This window comes from Anopheles stephensi, chromosome 3 (genome assembly GCF_013141755.1).
Source record: "Anopheles stephensi strain Indian chromosome 3, UCI_ANSTEP_V1.0, whole genome shotgun sequence".
In the NCBI taxonomy this organism is placed as follows: Eukaryota; Metazoa; Arthropoda; class Insecta; order Diptera; family Culicidae; genus Anopheles; species Anopheles stephensi.
In genome coordinates, this window is record NC_050203.1 from 70856075 (window position 1) to 70881277 (window position 25203).

At 43.4% G+C, this 25203-nt stretch overlaps 2 protein-coding genes across 4 annotated transcripts; both read right to left on the reverse strand.

Moving 5' to 3' along the window:
- Positions 1-662: 662 nt before the first annotated feature.
- On the reverse strand, positions 663-2457 carry LOC118512580 (trans-1,2-dihydrobenzene-1,2-diol dehydrogenase-like). The gene is made up of 3 exons (XM_036057208.1): positions 1872-2457; positions 1146-1684; positions 663-1053 (listed from the first exon to the last, which is right to left on the reverse strand). Exons 1-3 carry the CDS (start codon positions 2074-2076, stop codon positions 784-786), a joined length of 1014 nt encoding a protein of 337 aa, XP_035913101.1. The 5' UTR covers positions 2077-2457; the 3' UTR covers positions 663-783.
- Positions 2458-4990: 2533 nt separating this feature from the next.
- LOC118512575 lies at positions 4991-24969 on the reverse strand. 3 transcript variants are annotated; one of them, XM_036057194.1, is made up of 5 exons: positions 24264-24969; positions 24164-24203; positions 9724-10308; positions 8623-9651; positions 4991-8552 (listed from the first exon to the last, which is right to left on the reverse strand). In XM_036057194.1, exons 3-5 carry the CDS (start codon positions 9789-9791, stop codon positions 6236-6238), a joined length of 3414 nt encoding a protein of 1137 aa, XP_035913087.1. In that variant the 5' UTR covers positions 9792-10308; positions 24164-24203; positions 24264-24969; the 3' UTR covers positions 4991-6235. The 3 variants fall into 3 exon arrangements, with proteins under 3 accessions (XP_035913087.1, XP_035913088.1, XP_035913089.1); XM_036057195.1 differs by lacking the exons at positions 24164-24203; positions 24264-24969 and adding an exon at positions 11374-11516; XM_036057196.1 differs by lacking the exons at positions 24164-24203; positions 24264-24969 and adding an exon at positions 11407-11512.
- Positions 24970-25203: the final 234 nt, after the last annotated feature.

Below are 25203 nucleotides of genomic sequence, written 5' to 3' on the forward strand. Positions count from 1 at the left end.
GTCCCATAGAAGGATACACTTCTTTCCAGAGACTCCATAATCTGAAGGGTCCTCGTCACTCAGAGGTCTTCGTCTTCGAAGCTTCTTTAACTAACATATGACCTGAGGTCAGAATCTTCGTCGTTCAAGGGGTCTCATGTCTACCAAGAGACCTCCAAAAAGGCTTGGTCATCCAATTCTCATCAATCAAGAGACTCGAAAAAGCCTCAAAAGGTTTCAGGGGTCACTTTTGGAGGACTCACTACCACTACAGGCCTCTTAAAGTTTGATTCCAGTGGAGTGCAAAGTGATTGTTGCGCCCGATTAGTCAGTAGGAAAATGAGTAACACGGGGCGGTCCGGTGGGCAACGCAACAACGGCGCCGGTCTTCACACGGCAGGACCGGGGTTCAAATCCCATCCAGACCGTCTCACCGTACGCAGGGCTGACTACCTTGCTACGGGTGAAATTAAGTCACAGAAAGCCAGAAATGGCAGGCCGAGACCTCTCGAGGGTTGCAGTGCCACCAAAGAAGAAGAAGAAGAAATAAGTAACACTCCTCAATTTGCATCTGAAAACAGAGGGAAAGGAATCGCTACCACCGTGAGGACTGGAGAAAACGACTCTACGAAGTCACATCTTCTCTTCACCCTACGCTGTAACAAGTCACGCGGAAGCAAGGGTTTCGAGGATGTACACTTAAATGTATTGTTTTCAAAACATTTCCACAAAACAAAGACACACACTCATTTGCTACACAACAGTAAGCATAGTTTTCCTCCACAAAGAAGATTCTTTGCACTCTTAGTTTTTAAAGATGTAGTCTTCCGGCATTTCTACCCCGATCTGCTTCCGGATCGAATCCTGCACACCGGCAATGGCTAGACTGTCCTTGTGCGATACAGACGGTGACTCAAGCTCGCCGGCCACAATGCGTCGTCGCGTTTCCTCCGCCTCGTACCGTAGTCCAACGCTGTTGAGCAGAATGCATTCCACCTTGGACGCTGGCAGTGGGTACGACCGTACCGTACCATCAATGTCCGTCAGCTCGATGGGACACCAGAAGTCGTGCAGCTTCATTATGGTGCAAAGGAAAAAAACAAAACACGTAATTTAGTAAAAATATTCCTTTCGTGACTGTTGTGTTCAATTACGCCGATACGCACTGTGATTGATCCCTTCGTGCCGATGATAACGGCCGTATTGGGCAGCTTGTCTATGGCGCTGGTCTTAATGTTGGCCACACCGCCACCGGGGAAGTGTAGCGTCGCCGTAATACCGACATCCACGCCCTCATCGTTCAGCTGTCCCGCCGCATCGATCTTGACCGGTTCCGCCTGGAATGCCCACATCGCAACCTGGATCGTGTACACGCCCAGATCGAGCACCGTGCCACCGCCGAGACTCTTCATCCGCACCCGCTCGACGTGCGTAAGCGGAAAGCCGAACTGCACCTCGACCCGCTCGATCCGGCCCAAATCACCCCGCGCGATACGTTCCCGCAGATGGATGTAGCTCGGGAAGAACCGTGACCAGATCGCTTCCATACAGAACAGACCCCGTTCGCGGGCAAAGTCGAGCAGGGCCCGGGCCTGGCCGCGATTCACACACAAAGGCTTCTCACAAAGGACGTGCTTGCCGGCTTCCAACATCATACGGCTGACCTCGTAGTGCGCATTGTTGACGGTTCCGACGTACACGACGTCTTTAAAGACAGGACCAGGAGCAAAAAAACAAACAAAAGTCGCTGATTAATATACCACCGGTGTGAGATTTATCGGCGTGCCGATGAGTGAGCGGTGTGAGATGAGATGAAGTGAGCGTTATCTCTCACTATTGGGGAGAGTAATCTCTTTTTTTCTTTTGCTCAGCGGAAACACGGTATCACTTACCCACTTCCGGATCCTTTGCGATCGGTTCGTACCCTTCGTAGAACCGTGGTATACCGTGCAGTTCGGCGAATTTGCGTGCATTTTCCAGACCACGGGCACCGACCGCCACTAGCTCGTGATCGGTCGCGGGCAGTGTGGACACGGCACAGGCAAAATCGTGCGATATCGTACCGGCGCTAACAATTGCCCAACGTAAAGGTGCCATTTGGTTGAGTGAAAATCTATTGTTTTCCCTTTTCGCCAACTAAACTTGGATCTACCAAACTTTCACTTTCACACTCTCGGCGAAAAACACACGCTTCTACGCAACGCTCGATAGTTCGTAACAGTAGACGACCACTCTCGTGTTCTGTTCGGCGGATAATGTCGCGCAATTGACCGATCCCTAGCGACTAGTGTCCACGTCGCATTCGGCAGGTACACCACAGGCAAACCCTTTTAAATGTTTGGCTATTGTGTGTGGTCGGTGTCGCTTTTATCGTCGCCACCCTGCTCCCTTCGATTCTCGATTGGTGTTGGTGAGATTACACGGTACGGCTACCGCGAGATACGGTTCACAACCCCTTCTGTTCTGTTTACTACGAGCAACGATGACACTGCTGCATCCGAGCGACTGTGGGTGACGCTAATGAGCGTCGCCCAAGGATGTCTTTGGTGTGCAGAAAACCACCAAAGGCAACAACAACGTGTGTGCATCCGGTGTGTGCCTGTGTGATGGAGGAGACAGACGCCAGGGGTTGGTGGGAACTATCTTATCGGCCATTATCATGCCTAGGTGCTGCGATTGGGTTCTGATGATGTAATTTATTGTACGTTTTGGGCCAAAAAGAAGCATTTCGTCACCAGGGAACAAGTTCGTAGCGCGTTTGATAATGCTGTTTAGCGTCACGTTTAGCGTCATTTTTGTGGTCGAACCAGATGGCGGGCGCTTCTTTTCCCTTGGTCAGTTGTGAATATCACGCGCTCACTTAATGATCAAACGCTGGTGAAGGTGCAAAATAAGCTAGAAACAATATGTTAATCGAAGTGAGGAAGTGTTCATTTGCAGATAGTAAATTAAAAATTAAAATTATAGTTAAGTTTACGGCCGTATAGTAATCCTGAAACATTTCGGAACAGAGTGCAGGCCATCAGAGATATCTTCATTCCTGCGAAAATGCGAGACTCTAATTCAAATCCGTCGTGTTATTGAGAGCAAATGGCAACCGGAAGTGGCACTCGGAATGACAGACAACCTCATCCGGTCTTTGTGTATTCAAGACTTTGTGGCTTTATGTCCATATGTCCGGGATGTTTGCATCATTTCAGTATAGCCCGCATTTTAGCTCAAGGTCTTCTGATAGAGGATACTATTTTTATTCCTAACCATTTACACGTCCGGTAATGGTCGGCGGTCCGGTGGCCGAAGCGACAGCGGCGCCGGTCTTCACACGGCAAAGCCGGGGTTCAAATTCCATCCAGGCCGCCTCCCCGTACGTAGGGCTGACTACTTTACTACGGGTAAAATTAAGTCACAGAAAGCCAGAAATGACAGGCCGAAACCTCTCGAGGTTGTAGTGCCAAGGAAGAAGAATTTACACGTCCTGCAATTACTGCCTTGCAGTGTTGAAATGTATTGTCCCACGTTTAGTAACCAAAAAAGCAGTAAACAGATTTTTGTTACTATAGGATCAGAGGCGATGCAGGATTCTTTGAACGGATTCAACTGTCCGGATGAAATTTGGTGATGACAGAAATGAAAAACCACTTGATCTGCTGGTAAAGTTTATCGATACCGTTCTCTGTGGAACGCTGTGAATGTCTGCGGATCTATTATCCTCGCCTTTCTGGTGGACGCATTCAGGGTAATACTCAGAAAAAAAGAATTCATTTCCTATGTACTCAATTCACATAAATCCATTCATTCATTCACAAACGTACGTGAATCACAGAAATATATAACATTCCTAGAATTTACCGGCGTTGCTGGAAAAAAAAATCTGCTGGACAACCAAACCAATGTATTGGATTTATTTTTGTGAGAAATCGATGAGGAAAAACTTTTGGAAAAAAATGTTGTTTTCATTACTCAAAAAGCCTAGAACTGAGATTTTTAAATTTTTTAAAGCTATCCGGTTTAAAAATTGGGGCGGTTGCTTGACAGATGTGACACGGCAGGATCGGGAATCAAATCCCAGTCGAACCGTCACCCCCGAACCGTAGACTTAGTGTCATTAGGTCTAGTAAGCCAGAAAATGACTCGCATGATCAAAAGGTCGTTAGGCAAAGAAGAGAGAGAGAGAGAGAGAGACAGAAAGCAGCTCAGAGCTTGATTCACCTCTTAATGTTAATACTACAGGGTTTCTCAGTCCAGTATGTATTGTAACACTATATGTCTACAGCATAAAACGCTAACTCGACATCGTATATGCAACTAAACCTTGTTAACCTATTTCAGCATCGGAAAAAAAGACTTTCAACAGCGTAAAATTGCAACTCGACAATGGAAAATACCTGGTTGACTATTTAGTTCCACTACTTGGTTTCTCACTATCATTCCCGTATTATTTCAATTGATTTTATTAAATTTGGGGTGATCCGGCGGCTGGAGGAATTGCGGCGCCGATCTTCCCACGAATGTACTGGTGATAAAATTTCATCCAGACCGCCTCTCCGTAGACTCAATATCAAGTCAAGGACTTGAATATCAAGTCAAGAGGTTATGGTGGCAGAGAAGAAGAAAATGCTTTATGAAATAGAAACAGAAGAATTAAACAGTATAACATCGAACCACGCAGTATAAACAAGCTGCTTGAAAGCTCCGTCAACAAGTCATTTTCCATCGTCGAGTTGGGATTTATTTTTAATTCGTAAGGGACGGCCTGGCCGTATTGTGGTCGAGTTGAGATTTTACGCACTTGAAAGTCTTTTTTCCGATGTTGAAAAGGGTAAACGAGGTTGAACTGCATATTCGATGTCGGATTTGCGTGTTATGCTGTTGACGCATAGTGTTACAATGTTGAACTGGCCTGAGAAACCCTGTAATTCCAAAATTAAACCAAAAAATAATGTAAAAGAATGGAAAAGGAATCAACATTTCTTTCATACCGCTATTCAACCGCCGTTTTCACCGAGCTAAGTTTAGTTTGTTTTTAAAAGATTTCCTTGCTAATTTTTATTTTCCATTTTTCGCTGATATTATCTGCTGTTACGTTACTGCTGTCCCTGCCCTGTGCACTCCCCGCTCCCCAAAACCCATCCTCCTTTGTACGAGCGAGTTATTTCATTTCTTAAGTATTTTAAAGCCACATGAAACGAAACACGCTGCTACGCCGAGAAGAAGGATGAGCTGCGGAGTTCGGAGTTTTATAACTAGTTCCGCGTATGCAATCTGTCACGACTTGTTTGTTTGTGTGTCTATTATTCGTTTTGTATTTTGGAATCCATACAGCAGGCGTAACGTTTTCACTAATAATTACAAATTTCCGAACGCCCCAAATCAGTGTTCACGGTATAGGCGGAGAGGTTGTTATTTACAAAACACAGTTCCTATTTGTTGCATCGCATGCAAGATTCAAACGCATTGCATACTAAATTCATACATTTTGAGGGATGTTCGGACACCGAACAACGGGCCGTGCTCCATTTCCAAACACTACAGTAGTGCTGAGATATCTTGCATCTAATTAAGTTAATCCTGGTTCAAATAAAGCAATCTAGTGTCGGTAGTCTAGAGAAGTGTGCATTCGCTCACCACCGTACGCTCATCACTGGTTTCCTCTTTCTTTTCATTTTCACACTGGAACTCATAAAGAGTTTCCAGTGTGATAATAAAAAGGAAGAGGAAAACCGTGATGAGCGTACGTTGAACGAAACGCAACGAATCTAACAGTGCTTTAAACTTTGTTCTTTGGAAATAATGAAACACGTGTTCAACTAAACCAAAAGAGCAATAGAGTAGAGAATTAAAAGAATGAATTAACAGAACTTTTTGTAATACACCAACAAGATGCAAAAAAATTGAATGTAACCATAGAAATAATAAGAGGTAACGAAACGAATAAAACTTAACCATCAGACCAACAGACCATCTGGCTTCGGCTAGGAAACCTGAATGCGCGATCACGATCGATCGATTGAAAACTGAGCGAAACACGTGTCTGCTTGTTTGGCCATCTCAACTGTACCCTTCTTCTGCTTGCTGCCCGCGTGGCTAGCTTTGCTGTGACCTGAATGAATAAAATAGTAATGTAAGCTAATTGCAAATAATTAACACAGCTTACGAATACACACACAAAAAAAAACCGCTATCCTTCAGTCCTCAAGATGTGGAATCATATAATATCGGAAGGTTTTTTTTTCTCGCACCACTCGCCTACTACTGTTCAATGTGATACGGCCGTTTCGACGATACTGTTTTTAATAATTTCACACAGATTTTCACTAGGTTCCAGCGTCGCGTTCGCTTGCGAACTGACGGACGCGGACGTACTAGAAACCGTAGGCACGAACGACGAAGCTCCGGAGCCGTTTTGTAACATCTTCCGAAACGAAGCATCGGATTCTTCTCCGATCGAGGCGGAACAACGCTTCCGTTTCTGCTGCAACTGATTCGGCTGCTTTTCGTGACCGTTCTTGATAGCGCCACCACCGTTCCTATCTGGACGCACCATAACCGGACGGCTTTGAACTAGCTTCTGAACGTCACCTATAGGTCCGCTCGTTCTGTCAGGCAACAGCGAACTGCTCATTACACAATCCTCACTCTCAACATCTTCCTCATCGTCGTCGAGCTGGATCACGGCGTGTGGCGGTGGTTCCACTGGCGGATGTTGAAAGTCGCGCAGCTCGTCATCCTCCTCCGCAACGATCGATCGCCGTACGATGCTGAGCGCGTTTCGGCTGCTTTCCAGCAAATCGTTAATGGCTTCCAGCCGCCCAGTATTGTCGTCCTGCGGTGCGGTCAGATCGATGAAACTGCTTGTTCGGGAGCAGTTCCTGCTTCTTGCATTGCGCCCCGCAGTACACGGTTCTTCCACGACATCATCATCATCATCATCAGCATCGTTGATCGGATTAACTTCTCTAGACGTATCGTCGCACTCCACGATCGTCACCTCACCGCTCGAATCATGCTCGCTCGAGCTGAGCGTACTGTCACTGATGACAGTGATATTGAGATCACAGGTTTCTGAAGGGTCGACCGTGAGTGGTACTGATGGAAAGGATTGCATTAGCGGATCCTGTAAAGGTACGTTGCTGAGAACTGCTGCAGCAGTGATCGCGGCTTCTCCTGTACAACTAACGTCTTGCTGAGGCACTTTCGGCACACTGGACTGACACGGGTCGTTGGCACAGTCTGGTCCTTCGGGCGGCACACTTGGCAAGGTGCCTGGCGTCGTGTGGTGTTCAGGGTAGGATGCAGTCGCACTCGATAGCAACCGATCATGCCCGGTGTTGGGAACGTGTAAGGGCACGATTGCTTCCTGCCGATAAGCGTCCAGGGTTGCCGTTGTACTTGCTGCGCCGTCCACGAAACTACCATAGCTTTCCCTATAATACATGTCAGCATGAAGCGTTGAAGGCGGTTCGGCGGCATTAGCGCAAGAAGAGAGCTGATGCATTGGCATGCCCGGTAGATGGGTGCCTCCCTCGCCCCCCGATGATGCTCCTTCAAGCCCACCGTAATAATCTCGGAAAGGATAGTGCAGATCGAGTGTCGGATCGGCTGATGCCGCTGGTACACCGGAACTGCCGAGCAGGTGTGTGGCGTTCTGCGAGCTGGACGCAACCAGATAGCTCTGCTGCGAAGGATCTGTGCCGTGGAGGTTTACATACGGCGCGGCTTGATGTGCTAGATGATGAAGATGCGTCGGCTGCTGCTGCTGAAATTGTCCTCCGGTCGGGTTGAGAGGCATTCCGTCCATCGGTAGCTGATGGTGTGCGAGAAGCGAATGATGGTGTAGCATACCCGGCACTGGATGCATTGGCCCGATCCCATCCACTATCTCGCTAACAGCCGACGAAGGACCAGGATGAATACCGGCACCGTAAGTACCAACCATACCCGGTGGTAATCGTACCGGACCGTTGGACCAATTTTTTTCACTACCTATCACATAACCACTACTATCGTTCGTATCACTTGCGGTAGCATTACTACCCGCCCGAGACGGCAACATTGCTACATTTCCACCACTACCGCCCTCCAACGCTTTCCTATCGTCACCCTCCATTCTCAGCTTCATTATGGTGTGCAGGAAGTGGGTTCGAACACGCCCCGGATTAAACTCGACGCGTCCGGCCGTATTCGCGCAACCCTCCAGCGTACAGCCACAGGGAAAGTTGGGCCGATCCACCTGACACTTGATACCGGCCAGGCTGCACGCGCACCGGTTCGGATCGCAGTACCCTCGGCACGTACAACCGCAAACTTCACGCGACGTTCGTATCTCCCGGCAGTCGTCCTTCTCCGTCGGATCGATTTTACGCACGCCGGCCGCTTTCAACAGGGCACGCCGTTGCCGCGTTGAAACCGGTTGCAAAAACCCGTACGATTCACTTTCTGCCTCGGAACCGCTTTCGCTCGGTTCCTCCTCACTGCTCGTGTCTTCGCTGGAGGAACTGCGTGGGTTTAGCTCCTGATTTTGCTGCCGATGCACCTTCCGCTGTTCGGCGGAATGTTCCGAAAGTGTTAATCGCCTGTTGGTAAAGGGTTAGAAAACATAGCTAGGCATCAGTAATTCACCAAAGAAATTGTAATGCCACTTACCTAGAGTGTACATGCTGAAACTCCATGCCCAACGTGCAGCCACCCTGCGATGGGACACAGCCAAAGCCTTGAATGCGAGGAAAGTAATACACCGTCACACCCTCGAAAGTGATGCCCTTTTTGGGCCTTTTCTGGCTGCTAACTCCGTCCTCCTTTTCCTGCCGCACGGACGCACTAGCGTCCAACGTTTCCGAGCGTCGCTTTAGACTGCTCTTTATTGGTGGTCGCTGCAGTGGGCTATTGCTACTACTACTACTATTACTGCTACTGCTACTGGTACCAGTGCCGCATGGGGCCACATTGCGCGTCGGTTCCAACCCTAACCCAGAATCGGATCCATCGCTTGCCTCCTCTTCCTCTTCACCCCCGTTGGCGGTCTGCATTTGTTCTGCCGTCGTGTCAACAGGCCTCGGTTGCGAGACATCATCGGTAAAGTTTTCCACTAGCCTGCTTTTCTCAGCGATCCCACCTTCTTCCACATCATCCTCAAGCGAAGGAGACGACGCCCTTACACCACCACCGTTTGTGACGACTGTGTAAGAGTTTAGCTTGCTGTTGCTGGTTTTCGATCGCAGACTTTCAGTCTGAATCTGTGCAACGTTTCTACCAACATTACCTGCGTCGGTACCATTGATCTCTTCTTCCTCTAAATCAACCACCGTAATGGATCCGTTTGACAGGTTCGCACTCGGTTCCTCATCATCATCCAGAGCTGCTACTGCTTGAACCTCTTTCGGCAAGGACTCTTCCTCATCATCATCCGTTTCAATCTCATCCTGGTGCTCTTTGGGCTTTAGTGTGGTCACGTCGACTAGGATAATCTTGCCAGACGCAAGACCATCGTCGTCCTCACTGCCAACGCTCACATTGGACACGTTTAGCTCCGTGCCGGAATAATCGTCCAACGCGAGCGGATCGTTCAGTGGATCACCGTCCTCCAGTATCAGCTCATCGTTCTCAATCATCGCTTCATCAATTCTGGGATTTTCATTTGGTCCCATTGTGGTTGTAGTAGTTGGCGTTGTTAATCTGTAATAAAGCGTCCGTCCGTGATTATTCAAGTGTTACTCCTTAATTCACCCCAAAAAAAAAAAATCTTACCCGAAAATGTTGGAACTGTTAGCATTTCTTTGAAAATAGGTAAGCAAGTCTTTTAACGGTTTCAGCATGCTGCTGTACTGTATCCAGTAGCTCTTAGTCCAGGGACCTTGAAGTACGCTTGACCCTCGGTGGATGCTCTACTGCAGGAGACGGATGTGCCGGAACTATGGCAGGTAACAGCTCGATACCGCGAGTAATAGTTCTCATTCGTGACGTGCTGCTGATCGTCCACTGTAAGGCTCGATCGCAAACGGTGGCCTAAGCTACCGAGGCTCAGTGGTTGTTCGTGAGGTAAAATAATAAAATAAATAATAGATGACTGCTTGCAGCTTGAGGTGGGAAGCATTGTTATGCCATGTTCCGTACACCGTCTTAACACGTTCACAAACACACACACACACGGGCTCTTCTACACACTTCTATCCCTTCCAAGAGACAGATTTATAAAATTTTGAATAGTTTTTTCTTTGTCTCCAAATTGAACTGATAACACTTGGGAACACTTTTTGGACCAACTTGAAAATAAAATTTGACACATTCACCACTGTCGTTCCGTAACAAGTTGCTTCTATAAGCTTTCAATATCTGTGAATGAAAGAGTAAACATCAAATTAGATTTATTGCCAGCTGTTTAATAAAACATCGCTTATCGATTGCTATACACAAATCTATCTTAAGTATATATACGCTGTACATCTTCTTTCTTGAGGCTACAAAGATGCTTAAGCACACACGCAAAACCTGAAGCTCGTCGCCGTCAGAAAAGCGGACCCATCTATCTATCTTTCCATTTTCTCACTTTCACTACATCTTCGTTGTGTGCCAGGGCGGCGTCGTCGTCTTCTTCTTCACGTTGAGCTGGCATTTCTCCCCGGCCTTATCATCGGACGCTGGTGTGTGGTATATGGCGGTGATGTATGGTTTTACCTTACCCACAAGCAACCGTGCAATGAATTTGCGAATTTATGGTAAAAGCTTGTTCAATCATAACAACGCACAACAGCAGACCTGCCATTATGTATTGAGAACAGTTTTGCTCTGGGAGCATGATTTTTTAAATAAGGAAATATTGTTCCCCGAACATCTAGGACTTGTTTGTCTGCTGAGTACGAAGATTTCATGACCCATCCCAGCAATGAAGTAAAAGTTTACATTCACCAGATTACCGTCTGCAACAACGACCCACTAAAAGTATCGCTTGAATAATTAAACTCCAAACGACTCTCGGGCCAAACGTAGGATTCCTTCAAGAAACTCTCAAGGACCACACACGTATACCCGTGTCCTAATTAAGGATTGCTTTAAGTACACAGTAACGAGGTGATCCTTGCCCGGAAGGTCCTCGCTGATGGATACGATTCCCCATCACGACCCCTTTGCTTAGGAAGCAACTTTCCGGCATCCCGTGATTGCCGGATGCTCGTGGAAGGGAGGGTGAATTCTCTCGATCGATCGTGCCCGATTTAGCACTTTGGAGATGACAAACCTTCCGCGGTAGGTATACACCATCGATCTGTTATTCGCTGAAGTACAAAAATCCAAGGTCAGGTCAGGCTGCTCCCACTCAAATCGACAACCACCATCAGCCTCAAATAATAATATCGAAGATCGATAGCGGCAGATGACGAAGGTGCAGACTAACTTTCGTACCGTGCTGTAGACTGTCGCCGTGATTTTTACTACCTCGCGCGAGCTCGGTTGAGGACGTCGCGGTGTGTCGTCTGCAGTGCCGCTGGTTGCTGCCTGTCTGCCTGGCCTGATGATGCTGTTTCTGGCCCGATGTGCGGTACAACTACTACTGAATCTCGAAACCCACCGTCCAACACAGCCGTCCGTGGCTTACTTCGTGCAAAAAGCGAGAGCGAGAGCGAGAGAGAACGAATGCCGAACGGGATCCCCACACGCATCCCCGCGAACACTACATCCGCACCGCACATAACAGATTGGCCTAGATGTGGGGAGACTTAAGCTCCAAGCCGATGGCTCTCTCACACACGGTTGCTATTTTGCTAACCGCTTTCTCTCTCTCTTGCGAGCGAGCTCCACGTTAAAAGTGCTCCCCCAAAAGAGCTCCAACACTCAAAACACACGCACACAACAGGGCGCAAAAGCGGTTCGCATTTTTTTTCTCTTACGTAGCGGTGATGAAATATGCCGTGTGGCTGGCTTGCTGGCCGTACCGATCTGTGCTTCTCTCGCGCTACCCTTGCTGTGCACGAGCTTACCCTGGGGGGATAGGTTTCATTGTATCGATTTGCTCTTTCGTTGGTCAGAGATTTGAGTTGGTCTGTCGGAGAAGAAGCTGGATCGAGCTCTTTTCAACACATACGAACGTAGCACGTACGCACACGGTCCGGTCTGGGTGGTCGATCCCACGTACATGGGGTGTTGGGTGGTGGATCGACGGATGGACGAATGGCCACACATCCTTCACTAATCAAATGTGATGTGGGAAGTGTGGGAGAGTGTATACCGTCGCCGTGACGACTCCTCTCACTACCGTTGATGATATCCTTTTTATCCATTACGCAAGCAAACGGTTTCTCACACACAAACCGTAGAGAAGGGAGGTCGTTTGGGGCACACCAAGAGAGAACCGTGTGTGGTTGAAAGAAAGAGGGAGAGAGAGAGAGCTCTAGTACGATGGAACCGTGTGGGCACAGTGTCGTAAAGTAAACCGCAACACGCTATCTATTGAAGCCATAGCTAACTTTGGCAGATCGTGTACCATCTTCGCTGTACAGGCGCTGTCAGCTACGGCTAGCCTGCTGATGGTATGCCTCTGCCGCAAATGCTTCGTTTTTATGGAATTGATCCTGGGGTTAGCCCATGCAGGTCAGCGGCTAGCGTGTTATAGTGGTTCAGCTTTGGAATGTGGCGTTGAATTTTGCAGCGAGAAGGTGAACGTATCTGTTCAATACGTGGCGAAAAACCGTGTATTGAAAAATAAATTATTTTATCTCAGGACAGAAGAAACAATCTCTAACTTAGTTTTATTTTTTTAAATATATCATTTTAGTATATGAGGTCAAAAATCACAGTAAAATAAATTGTTTTGCAAATTGTTTTGATCGCTAAAAATGAAAAAAGGGTCGAGTAAGGTATGTTAAATAAATTTATACATTGATAGACAATCGAATAAGACCACTTATTTTTTAAATCAATAAAAAGTGAGGTTATTACTTTCAACGAATAGATTAAGTTTTTTTTTAAATTTAGTTGAAGATTTGGAAAACATCTTCTTCTTCCTTGGCACTACAACCTCGAGAGGTCTCGGCCTGCCATTTATGGCTTTCTGTGACTTGATTTACCCGTAGTAAAGTAGTCAGCCCTGCGTACGGGGAGGCGGTCTGGATGGGAAAACATACGATCCCTAAAAAAATGTGTAAATCAAGAAATCTGATTGAAATATATTCCAAAACACGTTGATGATTTAGAAATAAAAGAATTAGACAACAAAAAAGGATATAAAATCCGTCACAATAATAAATATGTTTCAGTTGATTAAATAAAAGTTTGCACAAGACTAAATATTGCAAATAAACACTTTTGCAATTTCGCGTTTGTCCACGAGCGCTAAGAAATTTATGAAAACTATTTTAGAATCTCAGCTTAAATTCCCAATGGCAAAAAGTATATTCTCAAGTAAAGAGACGTTATTAAACCTCTGATTTTAACAAGCCTACCTATTGATCATATCATCCACGGTCTCAGCGTTGTTTCAAATTGAAATTTCAAACATTTTATGTTAATAAAATTATTTTTCATAAAATGTTGTGAATGACAGTCAAAACATGCAGACAGTTGAAGGTCCAGCAAGTAATTTTGATATAATTTTTGTTAGAGTAGCTCTCAATCGCTTGAAATTTCTATTTTCTAATTCCTAAACATTATAAATACTGCAAAGTTATTTCACCTAAAAGAGAACTACTTATTCTCTCCTTCCCGAACACCTTTAACTCCACATTCTTCTCAAAAGAATTCTCGAAATCCTCCATTAAGCACATGATGTTTGAAAATTTTACTATTTAACCAAAAAAAAAATGCATTTAATAAAATTAACAACACCATTCCTAACGGGCGAAAAAAACCACAGTGATAACATCAGTAAATCTCCCCTTGAAAACATTCGTTCGATTGTTGGTAGTGTGGGTCGTTCCCTCGATCCTTTACGAAACATCTGCCACAAACGTACGAAAAACTCGCCACATGTATGCGTGGTTTTTCTCTCCCAACGATACTCTCTCGCTCTCTCTCTCTCTCTGTTTTACGAACTCCTCTCCTTCAGTATAACAATTTTCCAACACAATCGTACCACCCGCCCCCCGGGGGAAGTTGAAGATGGTGGCGGTGGTACGATCAGAATAGTACATTGATGAAATTTGTGCTCACTATTCCAACAACCACCGCCGGCAGATACATTTTTTTGCACTATACAGCTTCCGCCAAAGAGCGTTCAAAGGGGTTTTTGTTTTTTCACATGCAACAGGCAGACATCCAACGCTACACATTGCCCTTTCTTACAGCTTACAGCAAAGGCAGGAGAATGTTGGTGGCACACAACAGTAGCGTTGCCAGGTGAATCAAACGATCTTCGCTAGACGGGCTGTTCCCGTGGCACGCGCTCGCAAGAGAAAGGGAAGGAGGGTTCGTGCCTTCTAACGGTAATCGGATCTTGAGGGAAAATGAAGGAAAACAAGCACCGGATGATGACGATGTGCTTCGGCGGCAGGGGGAAAAAGAGAAAATAAAATAATCGACAACATTCTCCACCACCACGGTTGGCGGCGAGAAAACTGCCGCATCTCGAAGGGCACCTCTCGAAGGGAGGAGAGAAAAATGGAGATGGAGAGTAAAAGAAAGTGAACACCGATGGAGGCGAAACGTGGCAAAGCAGATGAAAGCAGCAGCCTTACGATCAATGGATAAACATTCATCGTTCAAGACTGGCAGCGAAAAATTAATGAGGAAAGAGAATTGAAAAGAAAAGACAGGATGAGATGATCAGGAAAAATCTCTTCGTTGCCTTTTCTGTACAGAAGTACTCATCTCAGCGTGTATCCTCCTTTTCCTGGTAATAATTATAATCGACTAAAACACTAATCAAGCACCTTCGAACGGAAAGGAAACCATTTTCCTCCCTCCTTGCACTCGTTTTTCATCGCCATTTTCAAACGCTGACAGTGCCACGATATTGCTTCCGAAGCTTTCAGTCTATCAAGCTTTACCTGCTGGTGAGCTTTTGAGTTCTTTAGCAAGCAAGCAAGTGAAAAGCCCAAAAAAAAGGTTTGGAACATGTTTTCCATGGTAACGCGTACATTGGTTTCCCTCAGCCAACAGGACGGCCGGGGACAAGCAGCACGAAACGGACCCGAAGACGATAATGTAAGGGTTTTGCTGTGAGTCGCAGCTTTATCGCACAGAAACACTACACCCGGCCACTGCGTGGCAAGAGCTTCGCCTGCCTTGAGAGCAGCAGAACGGTGGTGCTTTAGCTGAGAACGTGGAGGTCGTGCTATCGTCTTTGTAATGAGGCGAGCTTAAGTAACATGAAAAACAATATGGAAGAAAGGGGTAGCATTACTCATAACCCACCACCACGGTCTCTGGATGGGTGGTGTAGCACGCCAACATACTCTCACCAGAAAATGATTTAATGTGTGAAGTTGTCGATAGTTACAAGCTGAACGTGTTGTTTAACATTGTGTCGGCTGTTCGGGTGGGTGTACATTCAAGGGAATAGATTCTATTCTCAATGGCAGTCATGAGGAATGAAAGTTGAAATTGTTTAAAACTTGCTTAACTAATAGCTATCATTGTCGTTCAATTTTGAATTTCACTTCTAGAAATGATTTCATAATATGATCAAATCAACTCTTTGATGAATTTAATACAATTTTAGACAGTAGGTTTATACCGTCATAATTTTTTCCCATAATTCTCAGAAGCAAATAAACAAACTAAACAAAATTATATTACAAATCCTTGAGATGCAATGTTTGATCAACTAACTTGACATCTGCTGAAGTATGATGGACATTTTAATAAATATCGTCTGACCAGTGACGGTGAAAAATACAATAAAAAGATAAATGAATCTTCTTCTTCTTCTTCTTCTTTATTGGCCTAACGTCCTCTTAAGGCCATTACTGCCATTTCGGGTTTATTAGCCTTATTGATAACGCGTAGTTGCTTAATTAGTCCTCACTATGGGCAAACGGCCCAGAGGAGACTTGAACCCAGGTCCTGCCGTGTTAAAACCGGCGCCGCTGTAGCATCTATCACCGGACCGCCCTATTAACTTTATTAAGAATACAACACAAATATTTACTTTGAATATGCTCGCCTAAAGGTATGTACTATCACTATAAATAAAAAAATTGTAGCTTTGCGACTTCAAATTGCATGCTCGTAGGCGCTGGGGAAAATCCAGAAGATTTAAATTGGGAACAGTTAAGGATAAATATTTTTGTTAATTAATCTTCTTCTTCTTCTGTGGCACTACAACCTCGAGAGGTCTCGGCCTGCCATTTCTGGCTTTCTGTGACTTAATTTTACCCGTAGAAAAGTAGTCAGCCTTTCGTACGGGGAGGCGGTCTGGATGGGATTTGAACCCCGGCCCTGCCGTGTGAAGACCGGCGCCGCTGTCGCCTCGGCCACCGGACCGCCCCTAATTAAGTTAATTGAGTTAATTAATCTATTAACTCAAAATAAAATATTCGACTTCTATATTATTCTAAACAAATGTTTGAAACATCCATAACACCGGTAAAAAGTGGCCGGAATTTGTTTCCAATAATCTAGGCTAACCTCCAAAACCCGAAATTTCAAGACAAAAAAATTAAAATTTTGTTAAAAAAAGTTCAAGCAGATTTTCATCATAATAATGAGCTCTATCTGCATTAAGATTAAACTATTCCAAACTTTTATTGCAACCATTGGCCACGCTAAAATATCCTCTATGAGGCGAAGTATTTCAGTAAAATGGAGTCATCATACGGCGGAACAGGGAATCGAATCCCGTCCGGAACGTCTTCCCGCAAGTAAGACTGACTATCTAGCCAAAAATTAAATTAGGTTAAAAAAATCAGTATTGCAGGGCGAGACCACTCGAGGATGTAGTGCCAAAAAGAAGAGAATGAACTTGTGAACTAATAACAAAAATCTAATATCGATCAGCATTCAATTGAATTTATAAGTAGGTCATAGACATTAATTTTTATCACACATATTTTTTTACATATAATGACGATGTCATGCTTAATTTATCATAGAGCAGTAACAAAGATGTTCTTTAATGGAAAAATCAAGAACGAGAAGATCATATTTTGAGTCATGACACTGACATTCACATTTCGGCTTTGGAAAGAAATGTTCCGATCGCACGATCGTACGCAAACGAGCCAGGCGAGCAAATAAATCCTTTCACCCCGAAACCGCTTGGGAAACGAGTTTCAAAAGGTCGACCGTCGAAGCGAGGAGAAAGGAAACATAAAACAGCCGCTTCGCGTATTAACAGTCATAAATCGACGTCTGGTAGGATAGACGTGCAGGAGACGAAATGTTAATCTCTGCATTTGGTACACAAATAGTACACAATTACTACACAATATTGCAACATGTATGAAACCGCCGTGTATTAACTGACCACACGCAGTATATCTATAGGCGACTCGAAGTTACTTTTTCCGATCTTTTCAACACCACTGGCAGCCAACATCCCAGCGATAGCTTTTGACGTGTGCATTCTATTTTTGCACCTATAATGTCCTTTTTGTCCACTGCACATTGAGTGTGTGACACCAGCATCGTTGGCCAGTGGGCGACACCTACTACGATGGCCCCAACAAACGAAACCCCCCAGAGAGTGACAAATTAAAAACAACCGACAAAACTTCTAATGGAGATCGTGGAGCACGCACATCATGGTGATGATGACTCGACTTGAACGGTCTGAGTGTGAGTACTGTTTTTGCCTCGTTCCCGACACGTCAGAAAATCCTGTCACACCGCCCTTTTTAGGCTCCAATTTTTTCCGATGGAGCCGCACGGTCAATCATGCGCGGGGTGTCGAATTCAGCAGCGGCGTAAGCGCTATTAAGGGAACACTGTACACATGGTACACAAACACAGACGAACGAATTGTGCTGACATGTGTGCGACGTACGTGCAGTGTCCGCCGTTGCGGTGTCGCGCTCCATGGCTGCTGCCAGGATTGACTGTTGGAGCGCAAGAGCATGAGCGGAGCGTTACTCTCGCTCGCCCATGCAACAAGCGTCGGTGCGTTGATGTGAGTGCGCACGATGACGGTGACTGTGCGTGACAAAACGATCGAAACGGCCGTTGTTAAGTGGTTGGTTGATGAACAACACTGTTTGGCATTATGCTTAGATGAAGTCACTCTCACTCTCTCGCCATATTCCACCATTATGCTTAATTCTTTTTCAAAAACTTTTTCTGTAAAGACTTTTTTCTGACTTGCGGGTAATGAATGAATTAATGACCCACACACACATATACATACATACGCAAATATCGTTGACTCAGCAAGGGGTTGGTAAAACTTTACGACCGAAACCTTGATAAAATCCACACATCTGCACACATCGCTAGCGAATGCCAGTGGTGAACAATACGTAACACTTTCAAGTAAAACTTTTAAAAATAAATAAATTTATATAGTTAAGCATTCCTAAGTAATGCTTTCGTTTTCATTACTTATTTTTACAAACAGGATAACAAAAATATGTACAACCCCTGACAAAACATAAGTTAAATTTTCTATCACAGATTGTGGCACAAAGTCTTCCATTTAGAAGCGCGTTTTGATAGTTTTAAAAAAATACACACATTGATAGCAGCCACAGAACAAATAGGAAAAGAAATGCCGATAGCTTGTTGCTATCGCCATTCAGTTAATTTTAACGTCCTATTTCATTTCCCTATAGTTCCCTAGTTTTGTTGTGAGTTCTCTATTTCAAATGGTCAGTTCTAGAGTGTCAAGTGTCAGTATTCATACATAATTAACAAAGTAGTGCAGTTTGTTGTAAATCCGTGAAAAGTTCTTGTATTTAGCCTAGCATTATATCTTCAACTCTTTATATGTGCAAAATAAAAATAAACGAACGAATTTCAGGTTATGCCTTCAGCAACACACTTCAATAATTATTCAGAGAACTTTGCATCCTTATGAAACTGAGTTCTTGACAGTGGCAGGTTGTAAAACCACAAAAATGTTATACTACAATTCTAAAATATTTACTCTTTCCAATAAACTTCATTCTGGTGAAACTGTATATTATATGCCTATTACACGTGGCAATTTTGGCTTACTTTTTGAAACTTCGTAGTTGAAATTCCAGTCCTCACTACGTAAGAACTCTCCGTATAGGATACAATCGAAAGTCCTACCGTTAAATAAACACATCCTAAAATCTGTATTCACCTTTAAGTAAAATGAATTACATCATATTTTTTGTTGCGGTTTGTTGCGGATTGAATGGACGTTTTGAGGCCATATGAAGTTCATTCAATCCCAATAATAATCTCCGTTATCAACTGACTTTGCGATTAGGTTATCATTATGCGATCATTTTTTTATGTAACAAAATTTCCTGATTATTTGCCACCGGCAAAAACATATCGTTTTTACTAGTTTTACTTGAATTACTTACCATTTGCGTTAATGTAAATGGATGCGAAAACTTTAAATATTTTAGCTTAATAATCATTTCATTGACAACCCCTGCTACAACTCGTCTGCATGGTGGTGTGTGAGACCATATACTACAACCATTCCTATCTCTTTGCTGTGTGTATTGGTTTGCAAACAACATTGAAATGATCGTACCCATAAATAACGGCAGCGTAGAGCGCACTTAGAATGGCCCCGGACGTATCCGTTCCGACTGTAGCCGAATTGCGTTAGGCACTGTGATTGAAAATAATCATTTTTATTTTCAAGACTATGTTTCATGCAATTAACACTCTCTTCTACCCCCATAGCGTACGACCCACACAAAACGCCGAAATACCGTGCGGTAGGGTAGAGGAGCCGTAGCATGGATCTGCAATAATCAGTAAAACGCTCAAACACCACCCCAAACCACCCGCAAAAGAATCGGGGCGAAATAGGTTAGTGAAATTCGCCTATCGCATTTTTCGTCTGTCTGCCATTCCTCCATCGATTCCAGCGAACCGATTAGCTCTGGTTAGCTTTATGTTTTTTTTTCTTGCTTTAAAAATTCCCGATCAGATCCCGCATATGCGTAGAAGATTGCGCTGGTGCTGGTGAAGCGGCGATAGAGAAAAAAAGTGGTATGTTTGAATGTTTTTCCTTGCCTTGATGATGTCTTTCGTTTTGATCCTGACTCAGCGCGATGAGTCAGACACGAACAGGTAGGGTCGCGGTGACACCTGATTCACATGATGATCTTTGTCAAGCGCATTAATGGTTGAAGAACGGTTCATTTGTTTAATCAATTATTATTATTTTGTGGTAATTATATCATACGCTCAGATCACGGTGTATTTTGTATTAAACATCAAGTAAAACAGATTTTCTCCAGTCATCAAAAAATGACCAAACGTAGATTTTTATTTCTAAACAATCTATGTCTTGCTGTAGTTTTATAGTGCGCGGGACAGCTATTTTGATAAGCTCTCCCTGTAAAACCTACAAATGTATCGTACTTCAAGCAATAAAACCTCTTAGATTAAAGTGTTATTGTGAGTCAGTGTAGTGTCTCCTGGACACTACAGAGATCCGGAGTTCCGAATCCTATCCAGACTGCCACCCCGTGCACAGGACTGTTTATCCAGCGACGTGTAAAATCAAGTCCGAAAAAGGTAGAAATGGCAGGCCGAAACCTTTCGAGGTTGAAGAGCCAAAGAAGAAGTAGTGTCATCAGCAAAGTTTTATGGGTATTTTGTCGTTCGAATCCACAAAAATTTTCATTTTAATCTCCTTTAAAACAATTTTCATTTCGCTAATACGAATTCGGCCACAATTTAACGAAGGTAAAGAATATCACAACTTTTCGCAGTGCTTTTTTCAGTAACCGGTAAAGCTGAAGCAGAGTTAATACCAGTAAAATGTGATGGAAATTTAACAGTAAAATCTTTTTCCAGTTGATTTTTATGCAATAATGCATCAATTTCTGTTTAATAAATAATATCTGCTCAGCGTATGAAATTTCGTAAGTGGGACATCTCAACTTCTAGAGAACTCCAAGCGAACTAATGCTTTTTCCCCCACTCGTTTCTGAACATACCTTAGTTGGACTACAACTTTTCTTGCCATCTGAACCAAGTTTTCGTACATCTGAACAGTAATGGATGAACCTTGGAAGATCCTCCATGTTGTGTGATGTGAGAAAGTTCTGTGCAATATTTTCAACGATATTCACTTTCATCCATATTATTGAAGTTAAAAAATGGATTTTTCCATTTTTCTCGTTGCGTTTAAAATGCAATTCGCAAAAGTTAAAAGATCAATGAAGCAATGTAGCATCCTAGAGTAGAGCACTATCGCTAAAAGGATTCCATTAAAACATATTGGATTTTTTTTTGCATTCTCCAAGAACGGGCTGGCCATACTGCTTTTAAATATTGTATCTATTTCGCAGAATTATAAAGCACGATATCGGTTATCGTACCAGTTACCAGAATAGTTATACAAGGGGGAAACGCCATCGGTCAGCTTTTCTTTTCGAACAGATTTTCCCAGAAAGAAATAAAATAATTGGAAGCCTGCATAAAGTCGATACATTTACCCAGAACCTTTGCACCTGCATAACTATATAACGGAAAAATCGCGACAACCCTACAGGCAAAGTCATACCTTACGATCTCAATCAAATAAATGAGCTAATCAGAATCTAAGTAAAGAAAAACGAATCGGAAAAGAAAAAGAAAAGAGATACATTCCTAATAAAACGTAAACGAAAGCAAACCGACTGACAAACAACAGTGCGAAGCTGTAGCAAAACAGGGAACAGAACAGAAACAGGATCATCCCTGTCCAAGCTTTCCTTCATTCGTCAAGATGGCGTCCCACAAGATGGACGCAATAGAGAGAAACGATGGAGGGAGGGAGAGAGAGAGAGAGAGAGAGCAAAAACTCAGAAACAACGAACAGTTTTAGCACATCTTCAAGAGAAAACAAGACACGACAAACGCGATCGACTGACTCGGGGTGGGGGAGGGCTAATAATAACAAGGAGTTTTCTTGCATACTTTTCCGGCCACAATCCACCATCCTCTCCTCATTATCCATCCCGTCCCGACCGTACCGATCCATTAGCGTATTTTTCCATCAATGTTTTCCGCTTGGATCATTATTGGCACTTTTATGATTGGAGTACGGGGCGTTTATTGTTCGCAATTTTTTTTTTTTCGTTTCCTTATCTTGGCTCTGTAACAGCCATGTTTGTTTCTGCTGCAGCATGATTCTGTTTTTTTTTGTTTTGGCTGGATGCCAACCAGTACTTGCGAAAGGAGCAAACTACAGCACGAGTAGTGACTGCAATTTCGAGGTTTAGTTTTGATTTTAAATGTGGTATCATAATAATAAAAAGTTGACTGCTGCTGCTGTGTTCCGGTTTTTAGAGCCTATTTAATGGAGATGGAAATAAAATCTGCATAAAAATAGTTTAAGAGGAAAAGGATTTTTCCTGATTGAATAATCTGAGAGATGAGTCTCTTGTGAAGGAACTACTATTTAGCTAAAGTTAAATTAAGTTAAGGGAACAAAACAAGTGAGAAATAAGCCCTCTCGAGGATTTAAAAGCCAAAGAAGAAGCATTGAAAAAGTTGATCAATTGACATACAAAAGTACCTAAAGATTCGGAGATTTTTTTTCTTAAAACGGCCATGCCAAATCTGAATCTCACAATGTTTTGAAGCAAGATCAAATCGAACATAAATCAGAAATCTGACATCGAAGAAAGTTCTAGCAAAAGGAGGCATCCAATTAAATCTGTTTTGATTCCATAAATAAATAAAATTCAATTGAAGTAATTATCCATATAAACAAATACTGTCGTCCGTGTTTTATGCTAGTCTGCTTGCTGGGGATTTTCCGTACATTATTATCCGGAAAACGGGCGCAACATACAATTGTGGAGAAACTTAAGAATTGCATGCAGCAATACAACCAGACCGTTCTTATTGAATTGGACTCCTTCACGCAGGCTTTTGTATAAAACTTTACACATAAAAGCAAGGATATTCAAGCGATTTTGTAACACTCGTATCCTTCTACGAATAACAATTTATACTTGGTTTTCACTTGAAATTTAGATTTAAAACTTTTAATATCTGAAAAACAAAGCAATTTTTTGGTCAATTGCAAGAGTACACAACCACCCGATTCTAAGGCAATAGAGCTGATTTCGAAATTGATATGAAATATGCTCCAGACGAATCTGCAAAATCGTTAGTGTGTTAAACGTTAGAACGCCCATGGGAATTTTTAAAGAAGGAAAGGATTGTAGTTCCCTGCACCAGATACAATTGACTAGGATTAGTTTTGTGCTAGCACCCGTCATAAACACCACCACGAAGACATTCTTCTTTGTGGTAGAATCAAGGTTTATTCTATAATATGCATAACATCCTACATATAGGTGTCAATACGGCGCCAAGCCGTCTAACTATAAAAATAAATAAATAAATAAAATCCTACATATAGGAATAGAATCCACTGGCAAAAAAACCAACCTCTCTGGTCTGTTAGTGCATCCTGAATTATCGTATTTCTTTAATTCATCAAGATGGTTTAATTTTTTTGTATACACAGTTAATATCTATCAGTACTTCAATTTTCGTGCTCAGTCAGGCTAACATTATCCATAATTTTTCACAAAAAAGAGCTCGGTTATATCGAGCTTTTGATCCTAAAAACGACTTTTTTATAGGATCTAGAACAAATCTAGAAAAAATATAAAGAAGTAACATACATTAGCACATAGGGATGATAGGCGAGCCTTAAATTTGTCTAATGCGTGGCTCATTCTTAAAAGTTATATGAAAATGATCTTTAGCAGATAAATGATGAAGAGATGGTATGTCTGTGAGTTGTCCATTTGTCTCCCAAGTCGATAACGACGGTTGGATCATTTTCAAGATGTTAGCATCAAATTTACAAAAGAACTAAATACGTTTAAAATTACTTATTTGCCGTCGAGATGAAATTCTGCAATAACCTAGGCTATTTTCTTTTAAATCATATTATAGATCGATTGCATCTGATCCCTAGAGGACATGGAAACCCTGTGAGTAACCTTCTCTGATCGTGTAATAAATTGCTAGTTCCCTCACAGAATCGTAAAAGGTTTATGGATCCATTCTCCTGCATCACGACGCAGCACTTAGTGTTAGGGTTTAATTGGGGACATTGATCTTGTTGAACCTGTTCCGTACATGTTCTGCTACTTACGTGGATTATACAGCGATTCTGAAGTATTGTGCCTGAAAAACTAAAATGAAATACATTAGGAAAACAGTCCTCTTCGTTAGAAATATATCAAAAGACTCACCTAAAATAGTTCCAGGTACAAGAATTGAATCTCCGTAAGCTTCTCTTTCGCTTCGCTATCCGAGGGACGTTCCCCCCTCGAAGCAGCTTTTCAAAGTCTGCTTTGATTGTTAAATGTTTTCACACACTTTAAGTCACCGTTTTCCACTGAACTACTAACTGTATGCCGTAGCTTTCAAGCACTTAGGTGGACACTTGCAACTGTAACCGGAAGTTCCCTCCCCAAGTTCTTCCTCATGCTACTTCTGTGCACTCCCCACCGCACCGATGACACTTCCACACAAGTGGAGTTCCGAAGCTTCATGAAACATCATGTTGCACGGTTGCATCTGCTAGATTTCACTGGCCCCAAATTGGTTCGTTTCCATTCGTTACATTAAAACGCACTGTGACGCATTATTCTCCCGCCCTGGAAGATTCGCTTTCCGCATCCGGAACGGAAGTCCTACGCATTTGGCGTATTTCACATTTTCCGACGCATACCAAACCACTGACAATGAGCTGAACGGGAAACGCACAGGACCAACGTCTCGCTGCCACAGGGGACGATGGCAGTTGGTAAGATCGTTCCGAGCACCACCAAACGGCCTTCGTTTATTTGTGGACGAGTTCGAGGCGGAAACGTTTCAAGAGGGAAAAAAGGTTCAGCACCTTCGAACGAAAAACATCACCACCGCTGGTTTTATGGATATTTACTGAAAAATTTCGATTAACCGTGCTCCCGGATTGACGGATGGCACGAACTATCGAGCGAAGAAGCGTGACGTTGATTTGCAAGCCCGGAAGCGTTTACTATGCCGGGTTCGGTACTTGTAAACACGTTTTTAGCGTGCTGAAGAAATTTAAAATTTTGAGTTTTAAAAAAGCTGTTGCTGTACAGCGAAATCATGAGGTTAATTTTAAATTAGGATTATTTTTGGCGGAAAAAATCTCTTTAAAGA

Bases quoted from the DNA above. Each gene is read 5' to 3' on its own strand.
- LOC118512580 (XM_036057208.1), bottom strand. From the start codon at position 2,076: ATGGCACCTTTACGTTGGGCAATTGTTAGCGCCGGTACGATATCGCAC. The intron at 1,685-1,871 runs GTAAGTGATACC...CTGTCTTTAAAG, and splicing joins CGCAAAGGATCCGGAAGTGG to ACGTCGTGTACGTCGGAACC. The intron at 1,054-1,145 runs GTGCGTATCGGC...ACCATAATGAAG, and splicing joins GCACGAAGGGATCAATCACA to CTGCACGACTTCTGGTGTCC.
- LOC118512575 (XM_036057194.1), bottom strand. From the start codon at position 9,791: ATGCTGAAACCGTTAAAAGACTTGCTTACCTATTTTCAAAGAAATGCT. The intron at 9,652-9,723 runs GTAAGATTTTTT...GCTTTATTACAG, and splicing joins AACAGTTCCAACATTTTCGG to ATTAACAACGCCAACTACTA. The intron at 8,553-8,622 runs GTAAGTGGCATT...CTTTACCAACAG, and splicing joins TTTCAGCATGTACACTCTAG to GCGATTAACACTTTCGGAAC.